Source organism: Calypte anna, chromosome 6, assembly GCF_003957555.1.
Source record: "Calypte anna isolate BGI_N300 chromosome 6, bCalAnn1_v1.p, whole genome shotgun sequence".
Classification (NCBI taxonomy): Eukaryota; Metazoa; Chordata; class Aves; order Apodiformes; family Trochilidae; genus Calypte; species Calypte anna.
This window is the reverse complement of record NC_044252.1, coordinates 1,916,782-1,938,226: the sequence shown is the minus strand read 5'-3', so window position 1 is coordinate 1,938,226 and position 21,445 is coordinate 1,916,782. Positions and strand designations below refer to the sequence as shown.

General features: G+C 37.9%; 1 protein-coding gene across 4 annotated transcripts in view; it reads right to left on the bottom strand.

Annotated features, from left to right (window-relative positions):
- The window catches only part of ADK (adenosine kinase), a 231,355-nt gene that overhangs the window by 125,656 nt on the left and 84,254 nt on the right, over positions 1-21,445 (bottom strand). For all 4 annotated transcript variants that reach the window (XM_030452818.1, XM_030452820.1, XM_030452819.1 and 1 more), the window contains one exon: positions 942-1,114. In XM_030452818.1, coding sequence (XP_030308678.1) covers positions 942-1,114 — 173 coding nt within the window. The remainder of the gene's footprint in view (positions 1-941; positions 1,115-21,445) is intronic.

The following is a 21,445-nucleotide window of genomic DNA, read 5'->3' as shown; positions in this document are numbered from 1 at the left end:
TCAGGGAGGGCAGTTCTGTGCTGGTAATATCTCAAGATTAAGGCAGGCCTGACATGCTGGGATTGAAATGTTTAAAAAACCATCAGGAGATGATCAGCAAAACAGTAGTATGCAAGTTCAGGTGCTGTGTGTGAAGGAAGAAGAAAACAAAAGGCCATGCTCAAAATAAATGCTTATCAACTTCATTATTTCTTTCTGAAATTCTTAGTTTTACTCTTTTGATTACATTTTTAATTTAAAATCTATTACTCTGTAAACAAGTTTTTACTAATGGAATGCTCTGAAACTATACAGAGTACCACAAGGGTCATTGGTCATAGTCTACAAATGGAAGAACCATTGAACAGAGTTGTGGAGAAGTGATTTTTTACATAGCAAAGATCATCTAAAAAACCCAGCAGCGATTGGAAACATGAAAGACAATTGAGAAGGAACTGTTAAAGATGCAGACATAGAGAATTACACTCATTAGATGAACTTAACAATTGCAACATAAATAATTGCTTTTCTTCCTCTTGAATAAAACTCAATTAACCCTTTCCATCAGGCTCTATGCTGACACCTACCCTCTTTAAACACATTATCTCCTGAAGTATATTATTCATTTGCCAGTCAAGCACATGCCTTACATGCCAATCTGCCTTCACACAGGTGGCAGAAGCACAGTTGTTAATGAGCTTTTCTATCCCACATATCTTCTGGAAGCTACAAAGTTCAGTGACCCCACGCTTTTAATGCCCTAACAACTGCTTTTCTCTAAAATTATATTAATGCCCAGCTCCAGCTATGAGCCAGGTAGTCCTGTGTTGTCCCAAACCAGTACTAATAATTTTTAAAATCATGCAAATAACCATTTTCAAGGCCAAATGTTCCAAACAATTTAGGTCCTACACATGATGCCAATTGCATTTATAAGTTAGGGAAACCTCTGAGGCACTGACCTGTTATCACTAGTGATGCAGGCAGCACAGGTTCCTGTTGGCTCTTCACTCTGCTCATAGTAATGGGCATCCACATGAGCTTCCTCAGCCTTCTTCTTCAAGATCTCTCCAAATTTATCTTTGCCAATGCACCCAAAGAAAGTTGCAGCTTTGTAAGGGCTCTGAATCATCCACTGCAGATTAACAGGGGAAAAAAATAACAAGAAACAAAGTTAGCATGCTGGGTGTATTATTTTTTGCCATTTTTTCTCCTCTTCGCTTGCCATATTTAATTCTGTGCCTACAGAGCACTGTGACATACAGAACACTTCTGTGCCTGAAGTAAAAAACATCTGGTACATCAAGGGAGGGAAGGTCAGCAGAGAATAAACAGGTTACTGTTAATGATCACACTGAGTATTTAATACCTAATGTAAACCTTAAACACATGTAGTTCAATATCAAATAAAGTAGATTAGTATATTTTTACAGGGTATTTCAAAAGAAGTTCCCTGGCTCAAAGGAGATTCCCCTACATTTACATGTAATCAAGCAGTGCATGGTGTCTGTAAAGAAAATTTGTAGAAAAGAAAAAAGAAATAACAAAAAAGCCCCACAAAACCCAGAGATAGTCCATAAGGAAAATAGCCAGGCTGGGAAACCTTAGAAGAAACATCATGCAACGTTCACAATATATATAAAAACTAAATGGTACTGAAAATAACCATTTGTGTCTACCATTAATTATATGCAAAAAAGGAAATGCTCCCCATTTATATTGTTAAACCATGCATGAAAATATCCATCTCCAACTCTAGTAAGAGCAGTCCTGTCACTTGAATTGTAAAGAGTGTAGCTGCACAGTGCTGCTAAGGTGCCAGCAGCTTATTTTGTAAAGCTCCTTTTTTATTAATACAAACTATGTATCACTCACCAGCAAAGGCAGCTCCATTTTGTACCAAGTTAGAAAATAGCATTTAGCAGAAATGCAAAAATCAAGAGTGAACTAAAAAAAGTAAATGTGAAGAAACAATCATAGGCCCTACTCTGCTGGTGGTGAGTCAGCCAATTGAAGTCATTATAATTCACTCTAATTACAGTCAGAAAGCTTATCCACTCAATCTATAGTATGAATTAAAGGCTACATCAATTTACTGCTCTACTAAAACCCTACTTATAATTGTTTCCTAATCAAGATTTAAATAAACGATAATGTCTCCATTACAAAGCAGCACTAGTGGTAGCTGTGGGTTGCAGAAAGGTCAAGTAACTGAGTTGCAAACACATGCTTAGTCACATCTCTATTACTTCCAGTTCCAGAGCACAAAAAAAGAAAAAAGAAATGAAATAAAATACCTTGAGTCATGGAAAAGTCTCCATTAATAAGGCAAAGGTGGACAAAAGTTGCAAGGCCTCTTTGCTGGAGCAATTTAAAGCATAAGAAGTTAAGGACACAAAGAATTGTGCTGTCAGGTGGTAGCAGCATTCAATCATTTTTCAGGCCTTGTGTTGCATGTCCTGTGCCTCACTCACACACACACAGCAAGAATTAATAGAGATCTCCAAGAAGAGCATTTATCAAAGCATCAAGCCCCAACAAGTCTTCAAATAACCCAAGATTTCCAAGTGTAACTTAGGCCTAAAACACTGACAGAACTTTTCTGTCCTTTATATATGAAGTCTGGGAGATCTGGAGCAGTAGTGAAGTCACATTTCACACACCTCTCTGAAAAAAGATTTTTCTGTTCAAGTATCACAGATTTGGGTATTGGCAGCAGCTCAGTTTGAATTCACATGTGGTACATGCCACACAGAACTGTCACAATCCTTACTTTAAATGTATCTGAAGTTATCCTTAAGAATCTGAAGTCATGGTCTAGGATTTGTTGGGATGAACCTGCGTATGTTGTGCTGCCCACTTCTCCCATAAGCAGTGTTTCTACTCATATTCATGAATAATTGAAACACAGGTGTTACATGGTAGGGGAATTTCCCCTCTACAAGGATATCCTTTCATTTGAACATCATCTAAGTTAAACAACACTGAGGAAGATGGAGAAGTAGTTTAGCAGTGCTTCTGAAGAATCCTCTCATCACAAATCTACAGTTACAAATACTCCTAACTTCTTGGAATTACCTCCACATATTCCCAAAATAATAACAGTGAGGTGTTGCTAGTTGCAGAATTCCTCCAAACTGTTCCTCCTCTCCTCAGCTAAGAGGCTACATATGAAAAAGTAAAGGCAGGTACCAGGCATCATATATAAACCTGATGAAACTGAACTGAAGAAATACCTCTGTGCAGTTGTACCTACTGGAATTACTCACAGCTGGCATTTTTTTGCACGGGTGTGAGAAAGCAAGAGACAAAATAACATCTTCAAGGTAGACTCTGGAGCACTGCTCAAAAATATACCCTGGATCTCAGTTCAATTTTTAATAAACCGACACGAAAAAAACAACCCATAACGAGCTTTCCTGGACTAATTGTCAGTGCTGTTATTACAATATTTTGGCTAAAACCCTCTAAATGGGAATAGAGGTCAGTCATCACCAGACATTTATCACTGGGAAACAGTCCTGTAGCATTATATCCAGTATCAAACGAAGGCCAGTAGCAAAGTGCACACATTAATGCCAGGTATATGGTTATAACAACTGTAAATTCACTTTATAGATTTATGTGGAACACAAGATTTAATTGAAGGAAAAAGACTCCAGACAGAAAGAGAAAATGACCCATCTCAGCAGGCACTAGCATAATGAGTTCATTATCTAGGGTCTGGCTAGGCAGTGAGGCAGCTATTAACTCAGTGTAGTGACAGGCTGGTCAGGAGAGGTTGGCACCTGGCCACACCATGAATCCTCCCCATCACCCAAGGGGATTTGAGGCTGTTAGTGGCTCAAAGACACAAGTGTCAGAAGTGGGAACTTATCATGAAGGAACAAGACAGCCTCAGGAGTGGGATACCACAAAGGAAACTCAAAAACCCAAAGTGGTTTATGAAATCTAATGTGATTCTTCATCCTCAAGTTTTCTTCTGTCAAGGCAGCTTGGACACCAGGTACACACCACAAGGACAGGCCCTGACCTTTTCAGCTAGGAGAAGCATCCCTGACAGAGACAGGAGCTCAGGAAATACAACACCTTCCAGGTGTTCTCCTCAGTTAAACAGTTTGCATTTCCCTTACATTTTGGGTCCACGCACCCTGACAAACTAAAAGCAAACACTTCCTTATTTTTAAATTTATTTCTTGCCTTTAGAGTAATTTTTCTTAAAATAAGGCTGATTTCCAAACTAGCCTCATCTAATACCAGACTGTCCTATGCCTACAGGGACATTGTCCCTCATGATCAAACAGTGAAGCCAGCACTTCCAAAGGAGGCCAGTCCCCTTGCCACTCAAGGACACACTGAAAGATGACAGAATGCTTCTCTCCATGTTCTCCTGAGGCTAACCTGGGCTCACAGCAGGAGAAGGATCTGCTCAAGTGTTTTTTCATCATCAGAGTTAACAGGGTGAACTCTTTGGTATGCATTAGCTATCAGAGAAGTGCAAGAACCTTTGTGTTCCAGTGAGTGGGTGGCAATTGCAGAGAACAGCATCATCTTTTCCTGAAAGATGTTGAGCTGCTGTGAAAACCTGGCAGCAAGCAAAATTTCTGAAGACACAATTGTGAATTTTTGAGACTGGATGGAGTTAACTTGTCCCATTCTTTCACGTCCTCAGACTCAGGGATGTGGTGCACCCATCTCCCACTTCTGTCTGATTAGAAAACAGCTTTGGAAACAACCTTTCCTTGGAGTTACAGAAGCACTTCTTCCAGCACTAGGAGGGACTTGACTTCAAACGGCTCCTCAGTGCTGTCTTTTGAGAACAATATTCAAGATAAGATGGCAAAGCTGCCTGAATGTGCCCTTACACTCAAAATAATAATAAAAAATTTAAAAGAATGCCCTTTCACTCTAGGTGGAAGAAAATCCATGGTCTTAAGCATTATAGAAAGAATGGGACAGAACAGAGTTCTCCAGTTTGCACTTCCCAAGGTCATGGTGTTTAGCTCAGGAATGCCATGCTTCTTCCCCAGGGCCAGAGTCCAGGATCCTGCATTTGATCTGTATTCCAAGCTCTTCTTTGCTGCTCCTGCCAAGTTCACTGTAGAGCAGGACCTCCACTCAAAAGGCAAAAAGCAGCAAACCCAAATAGTTGATCTGATTTCCCTCACTATCTCCAGCTGCAAAACATGTCCCCTCCAAAAGGAGAGTTGGCACTGCTGGGTCTCAGTACAGAGTCCTGCAAGACTTTGAGACACATCAGACTGATGAAGCTAAAGACATCTTCAGAGCCTTCTGACTAAATTAAAGATATTCCAGCAATTATTTCATTTTACTCCAACTCCGTGCTTTGCTCTAAGTGCAACTATTAACTGGACATCAATAACCAGAACAAGGAGGCTGATGAAGATAATCTCTATCAGGCCCACATTGTTCTCCATCTCAACTCCTCAGCTCCTGGGTTATTTTTAAAAGCTTCAGCCACTTCCACATCTGTCACTCGTCTTAGACTAACAATGCCAAAGAACAGGAAACTTTGCTTAGACTGACATACCTTCTGCACACAGGAGTTTCCAGCTGTAGGCTTCAATCCTAAATGCCTAGGAACTGACAACACAACAGGAAGCATTATGCCCCTTCACACTGAAGGATCTTCAGAACTCATTAACACTGAATACAGACATCTGAAGTGCATCTGAAGTGTGTTATTTGAAGCTGGACTCTTCTCTGCATGATCTGTCAAATCTTATCTTATTTTAAATTGCAACTCACAGAGGAAAAGACTCCAAAGACCCAAAATTAGCTAAGACTTACCATGCTTGCTAAAATCTAAACTAAACAATACTAACAACTACTTACCAAGCACTCATTTTAGGAAATCAGAAGAGAAATGGCTTCTTTTTACACAGGACTATTCAGAGTATTTCTTATTTTCATTTTCTGATTTTTAGATTGAGCCCATACTCTTCTCAGAAGGTTTCACCAGTTTGTTGTACCCCTAGGACATGTCTCATCATCAGAAATATACAGAGTCTACTGAAAAGCTCTTATGAATGTGCTTAGGAATATTTTAGATGATAAAACAAAACACAGCACACGTCATCTTAGAAAAACAGGTAAAAAGAGAAAAAGTAGAATAAAACCCCAAATCATTATATATATGTGTTAAAAACACAAAGTCTTGATGATATACAAAACAGTCCTAAAAAAGACATCAGTGTCACTGTTCCAAGCAAGCACACTTCTTGCTTGTGAATGATGTGAAACACCTCAAGCACAACTGGAATGCAGGAGTTTTTTAACTACACATCAAATAACAAAATCTCTATGAGGATGTGTTACCCCAGCTGGCAGCTACACCCCACCCAGTCACTCTCTCACTGGTGGACAAGGGAGAGAATTGGAAGTGCAACAGTGAGAAGAAACAACCACAGGCACAGGTCAAGATAAAATGATGCAAATGCAATCATTCACCACCTCCCACCAGCAGACTGATGCCCAGGCAGCCTCCAAGCCGTGGCCACCTTGGGGAAACTCTCCCTCCCTCCCTGCTCCCAACAGCTTTAATGCTGAGCAGATGCCATATGGCCTGGACTATCTCTTTGGTCAGTGGGCTCAGCTGTCCTGCCTGTAGCTCTTCCCAACCTGTTTCCCAGGACTCTGGGGCAGCAGAGTGAAAGTACAGAGAAGGCCTTGATGCTGTAGAAGCAATACTCAGCAGCTACTGAAACACTTCTGTGTTAAACAGCACTGGTGGTGGTGTTCTGCTGACAAATCTAAAACATAGCACCACACACAGGCTGCTATGAAGAAAATTAACTCTGTTCCAAGCTGGCCCTGTACTTCAGAGTCACTGTTATGAGAATATAGCATCAAGACCCTGGAAAACAGATGACATAAAACAGTTCTGTCCCTACACCTTTGCAATTTTTTTTCATTTTTTTTTCCCCCTTCGTTGATCAACATTTAAAGATTGCAACAGCTATTGTCACATAATGGACATGTAAGAAAAAAATGGAAAAGGAAAAAATAAGCTTATCTTTACAAAAGCAGACTTGCAAAAAGGAGCCCTATGTCCTGTACAGTAATTCTTCCCCCATTAGCTGAAGCTGCCAAATCTTGAATGAGGAAATGATATTGTTAAAATGTATGACAACACCCTCAAGCAACTTCCAAGTTAAATGAGATAAAAGTGCTAACATTTTTTTTAAGGAAAATACTAGCTAAAGTCTTGCACCAAGACCAATATCTGAGCCTTATCAGGATTTGGTTCACTGTGTACTATTCAAATCTCTGCACAGGAATGCCCATTAATTCCAGTATGGTGCCACAAGTTGTGTTTTGCTGTAGCTTTCCAAATGAAGATGTCTATCAGCACGTCACTCATTCAGGAGCAGCACTTGGTTCACATCTACATTGAAAAACACAAAACTAACAAACTGCCTCTTAACAAAATCCATTATCCAAATCACTGTTTTCAGTGCTACTGTTCTCTGTATTCCATTTCCTATTCCTCCTCTCTTGCTCTTCATCTGCTTGTCCACAGTTTTATTCTCCAGTTTGTAAGCTGCTTGCTGCACAAGGAAATACAGGTGTGGTTTCTGTCATTAAACAGAAAGTAGTAGTAACAAGCTATGTACAAGGTCAGGTTTGAGAGTACCTTTGTCAGTAAAAGCATCCAGTAACTTCCTTGCATGTGAAAACTGATAAACTGGCAAATAAGTAGGGTATAAAAGTCTTGTTACTCCAAGGCTAAAAGCTGTCATGTTAAGCTGTTAGTGGAAGCAACATGAAAATAGAGCAGCATACTTGGGTGCAGCAAGACAGCCCCATTAGCAACTGTACACTACTGTTAATCATGTCTCAGCCTACTCTGTCTGTAAAGAATTAGCACTCACTTCAGAGATACAGGGAAGACTGATAAGCATTTTAAAAATGCCTTCAGAGTTCTCCACTGTAAAACACTCTTTGTATTTACCTATCGGCGAAGCTGAAGTTGTTGGTAAGTGACATTTGAGGATATTTTGGGTATGGCTTTGCATATCTATAACCTTGAAACCAATCTCTGTGTTCTATATGCGTGCGTTTGTCACTCTGGCTCCCCTGCTAGGTGACGTGCAGTCTGAATGAAAACACCCACACCCAGGATGACAGCAAAAAATCCACAAGTCAGGACGTCTTTCCTTGTCTGGCAGCACAGAATTCATCAAGCCCAAACTGTAAACAGCTGCCTATCAGCTTCTATCAGCAACAGTATCAAAACCAGATGGCAAAGGTCAAGTCAAAGTTTATTGACAATGATGAACTTTGACAGCCTCTATTAAATTACCTCTTCCTTTAAGGTGTGTGTGATCAAAGCAGCAGAGAGATTTTCACTCAGTCACATAACAAGCTATTTGTTGAGATTGAAACATCTGGTCAATATCTTCTAACACTGCAATTTCATGCACAGTTAGCAACAGGGTACATTTCTTCTCTTCTTCTTACAGGGTCCATAAGGGTGGCACATATGGCTGATCATTTCATTCAAAAAGGTTTCAATTCCAGGCATTATATACAATTGTCTCTATGCTTTAGAGTATTTTAAGTCTACCAACCATCCTTTTCCATCATCACTGCTGTCTGCTCTACTCTTAGCTATAAAAGCCCACAAATATGACAGAGCACTTAAAGCTTAACAGCTTTAGACTGCTGGAGTTAGAAAGCAGTTAAGGCACAGGAGTTTTGAAACTGGCAGGTCTTCATCTATCTGTTGTCAAGAATTCCCAGTGCATTAAACTGTTTACCAAAGCTCTAGTAACACAAACTACATTTTTTTGTTGGGAGAGCAAACACTGCATTTATAAGGCACTCCCGAATATATAGAAATCACCCTTTTTACTAATTTATATATTATTATACATGTTACAAACATACAACATACATTGTATTTCAAGTGAACGTGTGAAAATAAGAACTTGCTGAACCATAACCTTTTTTCTCAATTTAAGCCAGCAAGGCAACACAGAATTTTATCCCAAGTGCTCAGAAATGCTTGCCTTTAAAATTATGCATCTGTGTTGACACAGCCACACGTAGAGGCTCATCTGAAGTGTCCTTCTCCCATTTCTAAATCTCAGTCTTTTGGGTCAAAAGAGAAAAGAGTGCCAGTTGCAAACACACCCACAGAAAGTACATTTAAAAGAAAAATTTTCAGCTGCTATTGAATAACCTCTAATTAAGTTAATGGTTGATTTCCACATCTTATTCCTACACTGTCTGACTCCAAGTAGTAACTGAACCCTTAGAGTTTATGTCACTTAGCACTACCAGCCCTGGTGGAGAAATCAGTAGTTAGCCAGAGTCTGTCTGCTTTTTGATAAAAGTGCAAAAGTGGGAATGTTCCAGGACTGCAAACCAAGTTCAGAAGTGACAGGGTTAGCACAATTAAATTGCAATCTTTCCCCAAAATACCCACAAGAGCCCAAGCCAGTCACAAAAGGCATAAATTAAGTCCCAGCTTTATTGGATCTGTACAGCAAAGTTTCCAGTAGTGTGGTGGAGCCTTCCATCTAAGCTGATTTAAAAGTTTATTTCTTCCAAAATCACTAACAAGTTACTACAGCTTTTAATTACTTTTAAACTGATATACTCCTTCTTTCATGGTAATTTTGATATTTGATTGAAATTATTTTTAACATTTCTTTTGCTATGTACAGCATGTCTGACAGAGGTCACATATCATTATGTGGAGTTGAGAGCAGTGCTTGGCACTATCAGAGTTTCTTGGCACATAGCTCAAAAGCTCCAGTAAGTTCACACAATTTTCACAGAACAGATCATTTATTAACCAACTCCTATGTATTTCTCAAGTACAACTGCAAGTTTTCCTTATATTTCTTTTTTTCTGAATTCAATCCTGAGTAAAGCACTCAGCACTTGACTCCCATGATCAGCTCAGCCTCAGCACTAACTCCCAGACTTAATTTGTTAGGACTGGAGGGCAAGGGAAATTTCACATTTACAAGAATTCTGAGTTTGATTAAAAGAAGCATCAACTCTTTTACTGCTGGCTTCAAAAACCACAGGATTGGACTCAATGAAGTTTATCTTCTGTACAACAGGAAACATTTTTTTTCAAACTCTAAAATCAATATTAAGTGAAAGAACTCCATATGGGAAACACTAAGGAGTAGGTGCTTTACTGACAACTGCACAGTCCTGATCCAGTTAATATTGTTTGAGTGAGGTGTATCTTGAAGTTAATTATTTCTATTTCTAGTTTCCTCCGAGAAGCTGGAAAGCCCAGACCTGACTGTAATCTCAATTAATCCCTTTTTACATTGATGTAAATTTATTCATTTCTGCAAAACTGTGCATGATTTATGGTGATGTAAATGAAATCAAACCCACACCTAGTATGACCCGATATATATTATCTTTTAATTTGGTAATTTATCTCTTTTTATTTATTTTTTTTTAATTTTTACCTAAAAGAGTACCTGCAAGTATGTTTGTAGAGCTTCATTATTTCAATGTTTTAAAATGCTACTCAGTAACATCATCTACAATGGATGTATTGGTCAATACTAAGCTATTATAATTAAAATAGGATCCATGTCAAGGACTGACATTCAATGCAGGAGACACCTCAGGAGCACCACTTGAAGAGTGTGAAATAAAATATGGTAACATCTCACCTGCATTAAATCATGTGCAACAATCAAGTGCCAGATTCTCAAAACCAACAACTTATACAACACAGCATGGAATACTGTCATTCCTTTTAATCCCCATGAAGATGGCAAACAAACAAGAAGTTATAACTGGAATTCCTGAGGGGTAACAAAATCGCATAAAACTAAATGAAAAATCTTGTGGTCAGAACGTGCTGTTAAATGACACAGGAATCTTCAGTTGATGGACTGACAATAGGAAATTAATTGTAAATTAATTGTTATAGTCTGATTTTTTTTTGCCTTCAAAACATCCAGATTTATCTGCTCTTCTATAACAAATCTGTCACAAAATAAGTCTATCTCAACCCAAATAATAGTCCAGTGACTTCGTAAAGAAACATTTTTGTGTGTGCTTTAAAGAAGAAAAAGAAGATGTAAACCAGTCTGAGGATTAAAGAAATTCAGCAATCTCTGTTGTCTTCTGCTCAGGGGCATTTTCTGCTTTCAGCAGCATCAGGCAAGCCAACAACTCCAGATCTTGCTTGGACTTGTGGCAGGATATGCTAATTGTGAACCCTGAAGATCCAACATATTAGGCAGTATCTACTTCATCTGAAGCCCCAAACTGCATACTTGCTAATTAATTTCAAACTAAAGTTATCATATTATTAATTTGGTATTTTGTATAATATTTTTTCTGTACAGCATAAAATCCAGGCATACTGGAAGTGCACAAGTTTAAGTGTATTTAACTTAAGATCTAAGGAAAACTAAAAATCAAGTGGTTTTAAGATACAAATATATGGGCATATTTTCCTTCTCAGAGAGATAAAACATGCAACCTAATTTTATGGATTTTTTCTGGAGTTTTTGGATATTGTTATTATTGTTAGCTGTTCTACTAATGTTAATTACATCATTACATGATTTCCCAGGGATAACAACTTGTAATTCCATCTACTTATTCTCCATAGAGGCAGAGGAACACAGTAGATTAGGAGGCTGTCAAGATGATAAAATGACATCGAATGCAAATTTGTATTTGTAATCTAGCATGCAAGATTTGGAAATGCTACTTAAAACAGAAGCAGCAAACTAGCTTCAGGCACTGGATGTATGCTTCAGGCAGGGAACGTATGAAAAAATGCTAATGCATTAGAATATCTGAAGCAACAACAGAAAAGATTCTATCTAAACTTCATTAAGAGGGAAATCTGACAAGGAATGAACTGCAATATAAGGATAAGTATCAATATTAAACCACTTGCCAGTTGTAACTAGTGTAACACTATTTCTCTTGACAGACAAGCTAGCAAGTAATGATATCAAAGGTTAACTCATTAGTCCTTATTTTTAATTTTCCAGAACAAATTCCTAAGCCTTTCAGATACTTTTAACCTAAAAGCCAATTTTCTGCTCATACTTACATTGATGGAACCTGACTGATATCAGTGGGATTATAGCACTACAGATTAGAAGAGAATTTTGTCCTATTATCTTCATTCTGCTAAATTTTTACTTGTTACACATGATACAACCATTCAAGACTAAGTCCTGAGGGTAGAAATATGTCACTCTATCAGTGGGCTGGGTGGCCATTCATTAGGAACTGTGAAGCAATTAGAAACTGAAGAGACCAGATCAGTGGCAGGCACTCAGGAAAGCACTGCCCGTGCCTGGGATTTGGAAGCCAGCACCACCACTTCTTATGCCTAGGAAAATACCAACATATTTCTTTTTACCAGCTTAGGTACACAAACAACTTCTGTAAAACCAAAGTGACCCAATATGAAGCAGAGCAAGCTGAAATTAAGTTAGGATGTCCATGTGTTAGCAAAAAAATTACTTCTGCAGATCCATTATTTCAACAACGTTGAAAGCATTCATCCTTTTATTAACATGACATAACCCACACTTGAAAATGCTGTAGAGATTTGATATGTTATCCTATTTTTTTTAATTTTTTTAAATTGAGGTTATTATAATCATGCTAGATGTCAAAAGGGTTGGCAGAAACAAGTCAGATTTTTCTTTGTAAGCCAACTTCAATAAAGCTCTCGTTTCACCTTGTTTAATTGAACAAATAAAATATGCTCCTTCTTCTTCTTCCAGAATCAGTAATGAAATTCTGCTTGTCATGCTCCACATTCACCATAACCATACAGCAAGTATCCAAAAATGAACTGATCTTCTAATAGCTCTGCCTTGCCAAATCAATAGTTCCCTGCACAGAACAAAGTAACCCAGTACATCACTCAATTACTTCTTTTTCCTTTGAGTCTAATGATCACATTTCAGTAAGCAACGAGCCAAACACAGCTCAATTAATTCCTTTACTGCATTAAGAAGTTATTATCTTGACATTCAGGCATAACTCCCATTAATGTTAGTGGCAGTTCTGTATGTTTATCACAGTGACAATAATCTCTTTCAGCTACACAGTGCAGAGTCTGCAGGCAAGTGTGAAGACCCTTTGATTACAGACTGAGCTTCACCACAGAAAAGCTGGAGGCTTCAGCAGCAAAACTATTTGGTCACAGCTGGAATTGCTCTAGATGGGGACAGTCACTCCAGCTCCCAGGAACTACTTGTTTGTTTGAAACAACTTCACACTTCCATTTGAGGGTCACACTCAGAAAACATTGAAGTGTAGAAATTTCGTCCTAACTTTGCACGTGTTGAGAAAATGCAATTCCTAATTTCATAGAGAATAAGAAGAAAAATAGTTGTACGGCAGGACTAGAGTTCAGGTGGGCGGACTGGCAGCTATGAGGAACAAATTTGAGGAACAAGTCTTCAGGGTAATGTACAACCAGAACAAGGTCTTGGGAAAGAGGCAGAAGTGGGGTGTGTGAGGGGAGGAAGCCAAAACAGGCTACAGTATGAAAAAACCTGAGTAGCTTAAGATGTTATCAAGTTCTATATACACTAAAATGATAAAATTCAGTAGTTTGACAATGGTTTAACTCAGCTAACATAAGCTTATCTGCAACTAACCCTTTTTCTTTTTTTCCCCTTTTAAATCTACCACTTATGCTTCTTTTTGTGAATTTATTATTTCCTCCATCTAGAATACTGGGGAGAGTATAAAAAAGTCATATTGAGGGTGGAACCCTGTGGCTTTAGATTTCTTGAATTTAAGTTTCCAGCATAAATTAAAGCAAATACATTTTTCAATACTTCATAAATACTGTGATACCCCTGCTCAATTTTACAGCTACAGTTTGTCTAATCTACAAGTTATTTTTAACAGACTGAATAGACGACTGGATTGTTTCAGCTACAAAAGAAAAGTTTCTTTGAAAGACTGCCAAAAATACTTTTATAGCTGATATGTAGCTGACACATTAACCTGCTAAATGTTTGTGGAAGTACTAATGACTAAGCAGGGGATATCAAAGACAGTGAATAAAAGAACAAACAGCTGCCAGTACTTGGCATTCCACTCTGCTATCATAGCTAATATGATTGGCAAAGGAAGTTACACCTACTTTATAATAATAATACTACATTTGGCAAAGGCTTCTAGATGGAAGCATTCCAGAACTCTGTTTTCCAAAAGGTGTTGTATGATTCATTAGAAATACCAGGAAAAAAAAACCAAACTACTACTTTAACTGTAACTCTGCAGAGAATTTTAAAAATGATGCATCTAGATACAGAACCAGAATTCTTTTGACACTGATCCAAATTTCTAGCATAGCTTTGTGATGCATTTAAATATCACTGACTGACCAATTGACTCAGTGCTGATCATTTTACTCACCACCAGCTTCTTGGACACTATGATAGTATGAGTTCAATTTTAAATAATCCATTCTACATTAATAAGGATAGAAAAATATTTAAAATTTCATTTGTCTAGCCTCTGAAAAAGCAAAGAAATCATGATTTAAGAGCTACTTAGTTTTGAAAATCCCCCAAAAGATTCCGAGTTGCAAAGAGCCAACAAAACTTGGGAGTTTCTTAAGTTAGAACTTACTTAGTACACATGTCTAGCAGTTTCTAACTTATGTTCCTTTTTCCCCAATATGCTACATATCTTGAGATAAGGAGCTATATCTTTGCCTATACCTTCAACAGATTCCAAGACTGGTTCTGAACTGTTAGAAAAAAGTGATTCAAGTGTCATCCTGACCCATAAAAACCAAAATTTTACTTTAAAACCACTGGGGTTACCAAAGAGATTAAGTTATCAAGATCTAACTGGTTTAAGAGATTAGGATAAAGCAAGTAAAAATTATGTAAAATGACCAAACAGGTAAACACATACACATACACTAAAGCCTGTTTGCTTAAAAATATTATTTCAAACAAAGTTTTCAATTTTGAAAATATTTCCTTAAAAATCTGAACACAGTAGTTTAACAGTGTCACAAAGTTCACAAAAGAATGCTCCCTGAACTCTTTCTCTGTAGAATTTCTAGAAGAATGGGAGTTCAGAAACTGTCTTCATTGGTTTGGTCTGACTTACAATATAAATAGAATCACAATATCATAAATATTTAAGTAAATGAATAAACAAACTAAAATTCCCAGGGCAAAATTTAATTTGTTTCATGTACTTAATTCTCAATACCTTCCTGTTAGGAAGCAAGAGTCTAGGGATCTGTTAGCCACAAAAGCACTATCATCCCTATGTGCTTAATTAGCTCTTGATTGGGACCAGACAGGAGAGTAATAATGAGCTACATATATTTATTCTACTTAAGTGTTTGCACCATGCTTGTTTAATAATGTAAAGATTGATTAAATGATACTTCATTTTCAAACATAAGGCACCAAAGAAAGCAGAAGACAGCTTTCCTTCTTTTTGAACACACCTAAAATAACACCTACACTTCGTGCACCTCATTTTCTGCCTTTATTCCAACACTGCAGCACAGCATCAGAAGCATTTTGGGTTGGAAGACACCTAATTTCTTGTGGCTGCATTCTAGATTAAAAGCCATGTACACCCAACCTCACCAACTTTTTGTCTACCACCCACCTCTCCCCCCAAATCAAAGTATTTCCTGGGATTTTTAAATTATTTTTTTTTACTCAAAATTTGTTTTAAGTAAACCAGTAATGATTTTACACCACACACTACCAAGAGTTTATCTCTGCACTTAGAAAAGCTTTACAAGTGTTTCCTTCTAAAACAAATGAACAGCAACAAGGATAAAAATCCTGGTCCAGGTCAAAACCTCAAAAAAATAGCAGAATTCTGCTGGGGGAACCAATCAATATTTCAGTTAATTAAAACAGCTACAAATTTACATAGTTGAAGAAGCAAGGGCAAAGAAAGTATGCACAAAGGTTTTTCAACACAGCTACTGGAAACATGACCAAGTAGCTCAAGTACCATTTTTTAGCAAAAATGTGTGTTTCAGACATGTCTGGCTTTTTGCCCACAGGTATTAACTGGTATCTGTAAGAGGTGTCAGGATAGAATAGCCTGACTAATGAAACAACACCTACTGCAAACGTGAGGAGCAAGAAACAGCTCTTGTATTTAAGAAAAAAGAAAACATGATGTAGATAACTGCAGATGTGCAATGTGACCTCAACATCATGCAAGATTACAGGCACTCTTCTTGAATAGCTGAAGGAAACATACAGAGAGAAAAGCGGAAAAAATGCCATGTGGACTTCCTAAGGGTAGATTATGTCAGACATATCTGACATTTTTCTTTGATATTTAATCTGTCTGGACTTGATGGAAGTATTTGATTTAATGTTGTAGAGGAAACTATTAATGAAGCTGCAAAAATGAGAACTGGTAGTACACAGATCCCAAGGAAGCAATAGGCAGTGGTGCCTGGCAATGGGCTGTGCTGCAACAGGGATCATCAGCCCTCAAGCAAGTTTATGCTGAAGCTCCTCCAGGATCAGCCCTAGGGTGAAGCTTACAAAACACTCAGAACAGACACCAGAGAACAGTACTAATGAGATCTGCTTACAAAGAAGCTCAGTAAAGAGGAAAAGCATAAAACCTTAGAGAAGAACCAAAAGACTGAGAATTATTCAACTGTGAAAACAGCAGTGGTATGAAATGCCTTACCTTTTGCAGTCTGGCCACTGTTTTTAGAACAGAAAAAGAAAAATTGAACAGAAGAGTAAGATCATGAGAATGAAGAGAGTATAAAGGGATCCTGAAATAGTTCAGGCTTGTACAGCTTAGCAGAGCTAAGGATGACAAAAATTGCATACATTGGGCTATACATCCTTCTGCAAAGAGAGTCCTAGCTCAGTGCATGAGGAGAGAGCAATGGATAATGTTCATCTTGACAAAACAAAAAACCCCAAACAAAACAGAAACAAACAAACAAACAAAAAAAGCCCCAAAAACCCCAAACTAGTGGACTAGTCAGACATGATCCAGGAATACACCCTTGCAGGAAACCCTACTGCCAGCATCCTGGAGCTGCACTAGGAAGAGCACTGACAGCTTGACAGGGCAGGAGATTGCTCTCCTCCACTCAGCTGGACAAACTGGCCTGTGTCCAGTGAAGGGCCTAAAAGATGGTGAGGGGTTGGAATATCTGTCCTGAGCAGGGGCTGAGACAGCTGGGAAAAAGTGCAATGGAAATCTTGGCAGGTTTCCTCCACAGAGGCTGTGGAGACTCCATCCTTGCAGATACCCAAAACCTGACAGGAACCTGCTTTGGCTGACACTGCTTTCCTGAGAACAGGATTTGGACTGGAAGGCCTTCCCAACCTCGGCAATGCTGCAATTCCATGCAAGCACCAAAATGACTATTTGAGAGAGAATCTTTACACAAACATGGAAGCAAATTAGCTATGAAAAACAGGACAAAAATTACAATGCTATTTACTTTGGGAGAGCTTTTCAGAAAAAGCAGAGAAAGGTAGAAACCAATCAGATGGTTTTTAGATGAAGCTGACAAACTTGTGAAAGGCAGTACAAGCCCAAATTGCCTGTGGTATCTATAAAACTTCAGGTCTTTCTCTTCAGAGAGAAAGATAACTTCATACCTCACATCTGCAGCTACCATGAAATAATACATCACTGAGGATCTACACAATTAAGCATTCATTATTACACTCTCCACAGATGTGCAACAATCTTTCAGCAGTCCTAACTTTAGTGAATCCTGTCCTTCACAAAATGAGATATGGTCTTCAGGCAATTAGCAGTTTTGCATTTAAATAGCACGCTAAGTTCTGTTTCTTTAAGCAAAATTAACCAGAAAATTCTAACTAATGAATACTTCCAAAACAAAGAGCAAATTGTACTTAGTCTGTGTCTCATGTGAAAGCTTTGATATTTACAGAGAATGACAGGATATCAGTCTGACAACTTACAAAGCTTCCAGAAGCCAAATTACTCGTAAGTGCTCACATGAACTTAATACTTAATGTGAAGTTACTGAGGCCACTAAAGCACCTTAGCCCTTACCTTTTTACCTTAGAAATATTTTAAGTAACATGCCTTGAGTAGCAGTGAAAATGTTAATGACTTGTACCAGCCTGAAAGAAACCCAAAGCCCCACCACAAAAAAATTAACACACACACACTCCCCAAGACACCAAAGCCCAGAATTCCTATTAGAATCTTTTTTTGATGTCTGCATTTAGTCTGATTTCTGCAATTAAAGATAAATCCCCCAACTAATACTCAAGAGCTAAAGCATGTCAATTTTCAAACCTAAACCTGCAACTATTGAAACATGCAGAGCAGGCTGTGTCCCCTCTCCTTCCTGACATCTACATCTGGTGATCACTGGGAGAGAAGTCTCCATCTCAGCCTTTTTACTCCAAGGCAGCTCCAGTGTCCTACCAACCACAGCATGCCACCTAACTTCTGAGCAGCTGGTTTCCTGGCAACAAGCAATAAAATATACTACTAAATAAAAATTCAAAATCTCCATCAGTTGAGGTTTTATTATTTTTATTCCTAGCAGATTACCAAGTTATCAATCTAGTGTATGAATGTAACAAAGGATCTATCAAATCATTTATTGCAGGGAATAATAACTACCAGTCATTATTGAACATGTTTCATGCCCAAGGAAACAAATTTCTGCATAGTGCAATTTAAAACTGTTTTCTACAGAAATGCATTCGGGTCTTGTAAGTCTGTGGATTTTTCCTGCCTTCTCCTTCAGCAGTTTTTAACTGCTATCATTACAATTTCTCTCCTGTTAAAAGCAGCTGTCTACACAATACACAAAATTGCATGGTAATTGTTTTGAAAAGCAGGATTTTCTTACACATGACTTAAAAATCTGACCTATGATAGCATTCAACATATGCTCTTTGTTGGCTTTCAGAAGTCATCCACTTAAAGCAGTGCAAACAAACCACTACCAAATTAAGTAAGACTCTGAAGTTACTCCTTTATGACAATGCCCTCCCTGGAAAGCTTTTGCTATCCCCTGATCTGATAAAATGAAAACACCATTAAAAAAAAAAAATCCCCATCCCCAATCCTCATAACACTTATGGATTCTGTTCTACCTGATTTCAAGTACCCGATCAGTTTCTGAAATGCCTGCTGTGGCATCTCCAATGCTTATTGCCTCTGAATTTAAACTTTGATAATACACCTAAAAAAAATAAATGCTGAATTATCTACCACAGTGTATGTTTCCATGGAGAATGAATGGATACTGTAGTTACAGAAGATGTGTTATTTATTCTTGCTAAATCAGAGCAGTACTTCTGCCAAATACTTCATTTAATAACATCCTGCATGGAAATACGACAAAAAAGCAAATATATAATAGATATAAGCCAGAATATACCACAAGTCAGAAAAAAAAAGGACCTTGGGGGAAAAAAGCTATATTTAACTGCTAAGAAGCCACAGGACATCTATATTTCACTTGAATTGATAACACTAGAAACATCTTTTTTTGACAACTAACATTTAGAAACTGTCAGTTCATGTGTCTAGCAATCTTTCATCTCTGTAACAATTCTTTGTAGCCACATTTTCACTCCTTAAAAGAAGGAATCAACTTTAATTTAAGGAATGTTTTTCTTCACCAGCAGTAGTTTCTGTCAGCCTTGCTTCAGTGTGAATAAAGACTCAGAAAAATTTTCAAGTCTGCATGGCTAGATCACTGAATTTAGGTATTGAATAAACTGGCTTCCATGTTGAACAGCACTGGATAACCGATTTCTATTGATCTAGATTGGAGATAAAATATTGAGTGGCTACTGTGAAAACAAGGTCCTCAGTGGCTCTCAGTGGTTCTCTGTGAACATTAAGAATCTCTGCAGTCAGTTCCTGTTCTGGCAAACACAGAGCATTAAACCCCCAGTATTTCTTATGGCAGCCCTGTGGGCTCCTTACTCTTCATATTTTAATGTTCAATGCAAAGAGAAACACATGATCTTAGGGTTCACTTCAGTTCTGCAAGGACAGGAATAATCTACAACCATTCCCTGCAGTTCTAATGCTTAAGGCAAACGCACTTTAAAAAAAAAAAAAAAAGAGACATTAAATGTAATGTACTTAATCACTTTGATCTGTAATATGGACCACCTGGAAGACAGAAAATCAGACAGCTTTCCTGTATACATAAACTAATATGCTTTGGAGGTTTTGTTTGTTTGTTTTTGTTTTTTTTTTTAATTGGGACATCAGAACAATTGTGGTTTTTTTGAAAAATGAAAGTATTAAGATCTACCCTGACCTATATGCCATGCTCTTAAGGAGTAGGTAATTCTATTGCTTCTGAACACGTTAGTTAAGAAACAAAATTGATAAAAAGCAAATAAAACCTCCATACCATTGTCATAGTTTTTACTGAATTACCAGTAACACCCACACTGACAAAGATTGGTGTTGAAAAATTACTGCCTGCTAAAATGGATTTAGCACAAACCAGAACACATACTATAAAAGAAAATTGATCACTACTTACAGAGTGCTATAAATGAACACAGTGCTTTACAGATAAACATTAACAGGGTTCCTTCCCCTTAAGTGTGTATAATTGAACTCAAATGGGATATTGTGAATGACAATTAAGGTTTGTGAAAATGAGCAGAGGCATTATTATTGCAAAGATGGATACAGAAAGAAACAACAGAGACTTGCATAGTCCCTGCTTGATTCCCTGCAAAAGCTGTAATTCACACACTGCTAGTGTTCTGATGGCTGTATGGATTTGTTCAAAGGAAAGATTACATACCTGTAATTTAAAGAGTGGTGATTGACTACTAGAACCATCAGATTTGATATTCCTTAGATTACTACAGAACACTTAAGAGAAATGATAAAAATTCTATAATTTATGTGGCTTCCTGACATGACTTTTCCTCTCAGAACAAATGAGTGTGTTTTGTTCAGCTTCTGGTTGTGGAACAGACCGAGAGCTGTTTGACACAGCCAAGGAGATCAATACAGATGAGATGACAAATGACCACCAGCTGTGTAGAGAACTGCACAACTGCAACTCACATAAACCAGAACAGAAACAATCAGAAACAAACGACATGAAGTAGGAAACTGAAAATGTCTTTGTCCAAAGACAATCCTGGTAAAGTTCCCTCAAGAGTCTGGAGGCAACTCGCACATTAATTCACAGAATGGAAAGTTTACAAGTAACCCATCAGAGGCCAGCTGGGGATATCCCTCTGTCACTGCCAGCATCATAAAATGAACAAAATCCAGAAGCAGGTGAATGAGGTAAGAGGCACTCTGAAAAACATGCCAGGAACATTTTGATGGGGATGCTGCAACTGAGAAAAATCACACCAGAGACTTTTAATAGCATTAGGAGCTTGAAGCTATTCCCTGCTCAGGAATCTAGTCAGGAGGCACCTGAGCACAAAGAACAGAGAAGATTATC